A 9,541-nucleotide genomic window follows, 5' to 3' on the forward strand; every position below is an offset into this window, starting at 1 on the left:
TATCAAAACTTTGTCAAAATGGAATGTGTTAGTCTATTTCATAATTTATTCATGTGATAAAATTCTTTCGTTTCTATTTTATTTAAATCAAATATTTTTTTGAGCCAGCGTGAGCTATGTGAATCTGCGTTCAAGTAGTGAAAATCTTGAATTACTGATAATAGGGTCCGCCAAACTATAGTTATTTATTCGGGTTGTCACATAAAAACTCGAAAAAAAATTTGGGATGACGGAAATAAATATTTGTAAAGCAAAAGCCTTATGTTTTGGCGATATTGATGGTCCTAAGATTCGACCCCAGGACCTCTAACTCGATTTTGTTCTAAAAAACTACACCTACATTCTTTTTGGTTACACCAAATCCATTTTTTTTGTGTGAATTGGAAAAAAAAATTCATGCTTCACATCGACACAAAATCACCATATATAGGGTCTTCCCTCATTTTGCCCGTTCGGTCCAATAAAGAGATGCCGATCTTAACAACTAGTAGTCTCAAATATTAAAGATAAACAATATCTAATTGGATCCCAACCGATCAAGATGTTTACACAAATCACGAGACACATATTAATATTTAAAGATGTTAACAATGTTAATTTTGATTCACATTAATAATCGTATTAGTTTTTTCTTTTTCGTGTCCCAATTTATGCACACGTTCAATTTAATTATTTACCTTTGATGACAGGAAAAAATATAAACAAATCTTCAATAACTCAATAAATTTCAGAATTATAATTTCTAAGCAGGATCCAGTATGCAATTGTGATTCTGGAAGTCCAAAAGAAAATCAAAAAAAAAAAAAAATCTCGGTTGGACCATTTGAAGGCTGCCCATCGAATCTTCTAGACTGAAATGTATTACAGTTACAGTACCCCTCCAGGTCTAGGACATTTCTTCCTTGCAGATCGAATAGAGATCGTTTGCTGATGAGGCAAAATTTAGTTATCCCAAAGTACCAAAATTAATTTATTTCCTAATCTACAAAGGAAATTCATTAATATGTTATCTAACATAAATCTCAATATTAATTTAATTTATTTACTAATAAATGGAAAGATCTCGTTTCATGTAAGAGGAAGATATTCATTTAAAGGTAGGTTTTGACAAACTTATTATAAATTTGTTGATGAATCATTTTCATTTCCAACTCAGAATTACTTATTATAAAAATGAGCCCAAAAAATGTTGTGTCTTCTTCCGTCAATTTTGTAACAACGGTTGTTTACATTTCAATCCTACTAAACTTGGCCACCGCAGTTAAACCAAAAGGGTTTAGCATGAAGATGATTCGCAGCGATTCTAAAGAATCACCTCTATATCCAAGGTATGCTAATTTATCAGAAGGAGAAAGATTTCAAAGACTCGTGGAACAATCCAAAGCTCGAGCACGTTATCTTGGATCTGCAAGAGCTGCTGCTTATAATAAAAGCAGCTCCATGAATCCCGATATTATACGTATACCTATAAAATACATGGAGGACAGAAGCTATTACATTGGTCAGGTAGGCATAGGTAATTTCAGTAATCAACCACAATATTATTATTTAATTATCGATACTGGCAGTGATCTTATGTGGACTCAATGTCATGGTGGAAACAATTATTTCTATCAAGATCCGCCAGTTTATGATCAGGGGAGTTCGAGTACATATGACCGTATCCCTTGTGTACATCTTGATGAGTGTGACTCAAGACATTGCGAAAACGGGCTCTGTACGTACAAAGAAGGATATGTTTCCGGACCAGAAACATTTGGTCATCTTGCTTATGAAACTTTCACTATCAACTCAAACACCGGTGACCGTGAAAGTGTTGCAATTATAATCATGGGTTGCGGTATTGATCAAAGGAATTTCGGACCATTATTTGGTGTTCCCGAGAAGCGTGACGGTGATCAAGACTTCCCTCCACCCATACCTGCACCTGGAACTGCTCCCATAGCAGGAATTCTCGGTTTAGGACAAGATACCTCTAATTTTTCTTTGGTACTTCAGTTAGATGTTGATAATAAAAAGTTTGAATACTGTTTGCAGTCGTATGACCTTCACGGCATTGCGAGTTCATACACGTATTTAAGATTTGGTTCCGACGCAATAATTGGAGGAGGACCTGAAGTACTTAAAACTCCAATAATTCAAGACCCAAATTTCAAGTCTCCTTACCACTTGATTCTAGAGGATATTAGTGTAGGTAACAGACGCGTAAGGTTTCAACCAAGTGATTTCCAGATCAGGGCGGATGGAAATGGTGGGACTATCATAGATTCAGGGGCTCCATTTACCATTATGCGTATGCGTCATTTTCGAAGAGTCAAGCAAGTGTTGTTAAATTATTTTGCAGATTTTCGTATTCAACCTGTTGATCGTGAACCTGGCATGCTATTCGATCCTTGTTTTCGTATACCATCCGGATTCAATGAGTACCCGGAGATAACATTTCATTTTCAGCGGGGCGCGGATTTTGTTATTAAACAACGGTCTGGTAGTTTTACCTATTACAAAGATGAGAACTTGCTATGTTTTGCTATCATTGGCTTGTATAGCCACCTCCAATATGATGTTACTTTAGGAGCCATGCAACAAGCTAATAAAAGGATTTTGTACGATCTTAATGAAAAGGCACTCTCATTTACCGAAGAGGAATGCAATTTTGGTTCATGATCGAAATGTACGTAAATGCTATGAATTAATAAAACATCCTTTATTTCTTTATTGGATAAAGACTATTACATTAACCAGTTGAAAGTCTAACAAGCTAAGCTCCAACAACATACTACTACATTATCTTTATTTCTTTCTGAATAATTAGCGGCTCTCCGAAATGATTTTCAGGAGCTGTTTTGTCCCAAAATGCTAAAATTTTCTCAAGCTGATTTTGGTAGTTGCAATTCATGGGAGATTAACCTGATTTTGGCATGGAAAAATCCTTATCAGCTTGAAGCTTAGCCCACAGATTACCATTGTTCGGTTCTCGCTTCCAAATGTTATCTCGAACCAAGACATTTATTGATGGGCTAATTCGAGAATATATATATCTAGAGAAAAATTATATCTCCCATACAATAGGGATGGACAAAGGTTTCTTTCTTGGGGACGGCTGGAATCCCATTGATTTATATGATGGTTGAAGGCTGCAGCAAAAATTTTAAACGTACCTGGTAGCTAATATGGTTCACCAATAAAATGTTGGATAGATAAATAACTGAATAATAAAATAAACATACTCCATTCGTTTCTGAAAAATAAGTTTGTTTGGTTTGCACAAAAATTAAAAAAACTAATTCTTGTAGTCATTTTTTCATGTTTTTTCCTAATCTATCTTTGTTCCCTCTTATTTAATATCAGAGAAGGGGAGATAAAATGGTCCCCTTTTTGTATTAATAAGAGAGATAAGGAAGAGAGAAGTGATCCTTCTATGGATATGTTAGTAAAATTATAACACTCCACTTTCCACTTATGAAAACAAGCCTATTTTTTCGACATACCCAAATAAAAAAATAAGTCTAATTTTTAGAAACCGAGGAAGTAACTAATAGTAAAATGTGATTTTAGAGAAATTTATAGTTTATGGAAATAAAACAGGAGATAATTGTGTTGAGAAAGAAAAATTCTCCTGCTTTAAAGAGGCATCATATCCTTACTAATAAAAAGCCGTTATGCTCATTATTTCTTGCACTTGACGGAGTCAGTTTTGACGAGATTAAAAGTAATCATTAATTCTCCGTAAAAATAGTCTAGAGACCTTCGTCATTTTTTCACTATTTTCTTTCAAAAATTTAGAATTCAAAACTAAATTCGCAACTTTCTTTGAATTGTCCACATATATTATTCATCGCAAATATATCGAATTTGGAATTCAAAACTCCTAATCGTTGTTGTACCATAGTTGGTGGTGTTTGAAGGAATTAGATTACAAAATTTTAACGAATACAAAAACAGAAAAGAAAATAAAAGTAGAGAGAGATAAACAAAATATATATTTATGTTTTTTAAACATTTCTAGAGAGACAAACAGAAAATCCAATTATTCTTATTTATATATGGGTTTTGATTATTGTTCAATTATGTAACCTTTCACGGATATATATAGGTACAATAAAATATGTTTAAATCAAGGTTTTGATCTTTTTAGCCAGAAACAAGATTTATCTATATTTACAAATAACAATCGAGCAGAATGTTTAGATTCATGTTTCATCAATGACTTCCAAAATAACAAAGCACCCTAAAACAAGAAAATTTTAAGGAATATACAACAATCTTGACGGCCGTTATATCTGTTTGGTCCGTAATTTTTTTTTATCTTCAATGCGAATCTGATGGTGATCAAGTTGTTGATCGAACTGCTACTTTTCTCTCAGAGTGAAAAGAATGTATGTCCCCTACTTCAACACATGTGGTATATATGAAAACAGAATCATCCCATTAAATTTTTCATCGAACTGCTTCCTTCTCAGTTTTAGGTTTTTAATTTTTTTGGATTTTACTGAAAATAATCTTCTAAGTTTTTAGGTATTTAATTTTTTTAGATTTTACTGAAAATAATAAAGATTATGGGTTTTTTATTTTTTTGGATTTTACTGAAAATAATCTTCTAAGTTTTTAGGTATTTAATTTTTTTAAATTTTACTGAAAATAATAAAGATTATGTTATAGGGCCTTTGGCCCATGTGTGCGTCCCATCTATATGTAACCAGGATTAACACTCTAGCCTATAAATAGAGGCTTATTACTATGTAATGATTAATATCTAAAGAATAAGATCTCTCTCTTTTCTATATTTCTTCTTTAACACGTTATCAAGCACGACTCTACCAACTTGTGAGATTTTTTTTCATTCAAGAATGGTCATGGATTATTTCTTGAATATTAGCGGTATTCTGATCTTACTTATTTATCATCATGGATGAGTTATCAGGTATTTCTTTTGATAAAAAGAAATTCGTTTCCATAGTATATATTAGGGTTCCACGAATATATGATTATAAAACATAGAGATATAACCGTTAGATTTACATGAAATTTTAGTATGTCCAAACTGATTAGGTGTTACATACTATGTTAAAATTTCAATAAAATCGGAATATGATGCAGTTTTTAAAACCGAATTTTAATGAAACTGTCTACGTTCAGAAAAACCTTAGTTTATGATAGCGTAATAAAACTTAGGTTTCAAGAATTCCCACTGTTGGATTACGCTGTATTTTTATTATTCTTTATGAACTGTATTTCATGACGCCCTGTAAAAATTTCACAAAGATCCAACCATGGGAAATTAAGTACGTGATATTTACAACTATGTTCATAAAACGTGAATTGGAACAGTCATACGGTGTCATGTATATATCTTTTATCTATCCGTTGGATTACCTTGAAATTTTGTTATGTTGAGCAAACATGTTGATGAATCTGCTGTCAAACATTTATAATCATCGGATATGTTTATAATTGGTTTATGATCACCAAAATTGGATAATGAATTTTCCAATTTTTGGGTTAACAATATATTTGGGACTCTATGATAATTGTTTTGATCTTATTATCAATGGGCCTGAGTACCTCATATATAATGAACCATATATGTGCATTTTTGTTAACCATGAACTAATCAATACAATGGACCGGGTCTTCACCAACTGTTTACCGGTTTTGACTAAACCAACTCGATTAGAATTTGGCCTTGACCAAACCGTTTACCGGGTTTTGACTAAACCAAATCGATTAGAATTTGACCTTTTGGACTCAGAAGCACTTGAACATCATTAAGGAGCATATGATACATAAGTCATTTGTGTCTACAAGGGCTTTACAAAAGGCTACATATGAGTCATAGAAATCATTCTATTTTTATCTTTTCAACTTCATCCGTTATATTAAAGTAAAAAATAAATGCCAAAGTATGTTAACAAGAGATTCACAGTCTTTAGTAATCTATTCAACCCGGTGGAGGTGGTTGGGAGGAATGTAATATTCTCTTAAACAACAATGTTTACGTTGGGATAAAGAAATTTCCCAACTTGAGGTAACTTCCAAGGATAAATATGGAAAGAACCTCGAAGAACAGAGGGTTAGACGAGCTAAATTATACCAATATCGAAAGAGTTGGAAATGAACCGTGTTATAGGTATTGGTACATGCAATATAATGCAGGTATCGTAGAAGCAACCAATTGACATCTATGTAGGGAGTTTAAAAAAAAAAACTCATTGTATGTTGGAGGAAGGTCATACTGTACACATCAACTTTAATGGAAAGACGAACTTTGCCTTACCAATAAAATTACCAAAATTTGATTATCTCATTCATTGAACTAGATCCACTGTCTTTACTTATGGAATGAAAAGTATATCATTTCCACTAGACAGAAATACTCTAAAGCACTTAAGGTATAAGGATCATCATGTGCATTTCAGCCACATGAATCGTAACACTTTAAAGTACTTTAGTTGAATCCTATTTATGTTACATAATAAGGATAAATCACTTATTAAGTCTCTCAAGAATTGATGTCCAAAAGATAGTGGTTACCCTCTGGAAAAGCGGAGGTCTAACAACCACAGCCAATATTTCGATTAGAAATCTGTATGGAATAACTCCAATAAACTTTCTAGAGAATCAACTAGACAGTCAGACTCAATCTAGGTAAAATTATATTGAGGAGTTAATATCTCTTCTCTTGATTTGATCTTTACTCAAGCAAATAGAAATATGCGAGTCTTTATTAAATACAAGGAATAAACTTGGATGGTACCAAAGACCAATATCCAAGGATCAATCAATTTCCAATCAACAGCCAAAGGTTGGATTTCACAATTGATCGATACAACGCACAACCTGTATTATTTCAATTATATAACAAAATATAATGCGGAATATAAATAATACAGACACCAGAAATTTTGTTAACGAGGAAACCACAAATGCAGAAAAACCCCAGGACCTAATCCAGATTGAACACCACAATATATTAAGTCGCTACAGACACTAGCCTACTACAAACTAACTTCGGTCTGGACTGTAGTTGAAACCTAATTAATATCACACTGATTCAAGGTACAGTTGCGCTCCTTACGTATTTGATCCCAGCAGGATACTACGCACTTGATTTCCTTAGCTGATCTCACCCACAACCAAAACTTCCTACGACCCAAAGTCGAAGACTTGAATAGACAAATCTGTATCACACAAACAAGTCTACAACATAGATAAATCTGTCTCCCACAGATAAACCTATAAGGTTTTTTTCCGTCTTTTGATAAATCAAGGTGAACAGGAACCAATTGATAATTAGGTCTTATATTCCCGAAGAACAGCCTAGAGTTATCAATCACCTCACAACAATATTAATCGTATGGTAGCGAAGCAACATATTACGGAATCACACACGATGAGACGAAGATTTTTGTGATTACTTTTTATATCTCAATCCAATCTTACAATTGAAACTCGTACGATAGAAAATGGCAAGATCAGATCGCTCAACTACAAGAGAAGTAGTTTCGTCTGGCTTCACAAATCCAATGAAGTCTTTCAGTCGTTAACCGACAGGGTCTCGAGAAGAAACCTACGGTTAAAGGAGAAACGACTCTATCAAAACTAACTAGTATCACACCGGAGGTGTGGGGATTAGTTTTGCACAGTTTCTAGAGTTCTCCTTATATAGTTTTCAAATCAGGGTTTGCAATCTAGGTTACCTTGGTAACAAAGTATTCAATATTCACCGTTAGATGAAAAACCTGATTTCTCCAAGCTAATATCTTTCAATCGTTAGATCGAAACTTAGCTTGCCATACACAAATGAAATGTATTTCATTTAGGTTTGAGTAACCGTACCTAAACGTGTACATTTGGTTGGTTCACAAATGGTTGACCAATGGTTATCCATATGAGCAACTTTCATATCAACCATATTCATTTTCTTCATAACTAGTTCAAATTACTTCAAAATAACTAGTTCAAGATTAGTTCAATTTCTTATAGCTTTATAATAGACACAATTGAAACAAAATCGGTTTGATTCACTTGAATCAATTCATGAACAATATGGCCACGGTTTGCAAAGATTGCATTCCTTAATTATTTATTGTTTTAAGTTCATGAGCTACTGATTTGAGATATAACCAGCTTGGGTACGCGTGTGGGTACGTGTACTTTAGCTTTACCGGAATTGAGTTTGTAAACTCAGCAGAAATTTTCGGTTCGAAAACTTCCGAGGGTACACGTACGGGTACGCATACCTAAGGTGACTAGTTTTCCAGTTTGTAAACTAACAAACCTCAGCAGAAATTTTCGGTTCGAAAACTTCCGCAAGTACGCGTACCCAACTTGTCTCCTTCGCCAATACAGTATGCACGAATGCACACACTTGGTTTCCAGCACATGGATTTATACACTAATGCGCGAACACACTATATATGCTTATATCCATAGTAGGTTACATAATCTCAACTCTACATTTCAGTCATTGAAACATTCTTCTATAATGTTATAATAATCGTTATTCACGACTATCGTCATCAAAGATATTTTCAAGAGTGAAACATCATCGTGACTTGCGTCACGGATAAAGATGATCAATGGCTAAAGAGAAAGCTTTACCAACATGTATTTCGAGAAAACAATAAGCGAGTAAACTCGGATCGAAATATCAAATGTGTATGTATGAAAACTATCATACTTATACGACTTTATCTCAAGAGTAGGATATAGAGTAGATATACTTTCGAGTCATAGATAAGTTCAAGTCTCCACATACCTTTTAGTCAGATGAAGTTCCACCGGTTCCTTGAGTAGTTCTTCGTCTTCGCAAGATAATCGCCATGGAGTCTGGAGCTTAACTACACTAATTTTTCCTAACCGAGACTTAGTTATAAATAGTCTAGAAATCAAGACATATAGTTTTGACAACTAAACTTTACAAACATGCTTGAGATAGAAACGCATGCGAGTTCGACCGAGCAATGCTCTAACAATCTCAAACTAGCTTAATGAATATATACCAGTTATTGAATTAGTTCCTTATAGTGTGACTACAATGATTGGATCATCGAGCGAAGAACTGATCAAATTTTGTTCCCAATATGGAACAAACATTAAAAGTCACAGAATCTCTATATGTACGGAGAGATATTCACACCTTGTTATATTCCAAAGAAACCGATGCAAGTGGACATCATATGGAGACTCATAGTGGTGAGAATGTAATTGATTGCATCTTTTGTAACCTTTAATGAATGTGGAAGGAAGCATATTCTTAGAGAAATTTATGAGTCAATTTGGTCCAATGTAAATCAGTAGCATTTGGATTATTGAATCCATATTGACCTCGACAATGAAATATTGGGTATTGACTCATACAGACTTTGGCATAACCATAAATCCACTTTGGTTGTCACATGATAATCGTTTTGAAATGACCCATACGTACATCACTTTATTTGAGTGAATGAGACAACGAGAAAAATATTGATCGAATGCGAAGTAACGACATATCTCTCAATAAGTGTTTTCTAAAGCACTAGATGCACAAACACCCCCC

The 9,541-nt window shown here is 33.7% G+C and overlaps 1 protein-coding gene across 1 annotated transcript; it reads left to right on the top strand.

The window, feature by feature from the left end:
* Positions 1-1,173: 1,173 nt before the first annotated feature.
* On the top strand, positions 1,174-2,664 carry LOC113360756 (aspartic proteinase nepenthesin-2-like). Its single transcript, XM_026604223.1, has one exon. The coding sequence runs from the start codon at positions 1,174-1,176 to the stop codon at positions 2,662-2,664; it is 1,491 nt and encodes a 496-aa protein (XP_026460008.1).
* Positions 2,665-9,541: the final 6,877 nt, after the last annotated feature.

Source organism: Papaver somniferum, chromosome 3 (genome assembly GCF_003573695.1).
Source record: "Papaver somniferum cultivar HN1 chromosome 3, ASM357369v1, whole genome shotgun sequence".
NCBI classification, from domain to species: Eukaryota; Viridiplantae; Streptophyta; class Magnoliopsida; order Ranunculales; family Papaveraceae; genus Papaver; species Papaver somniferum.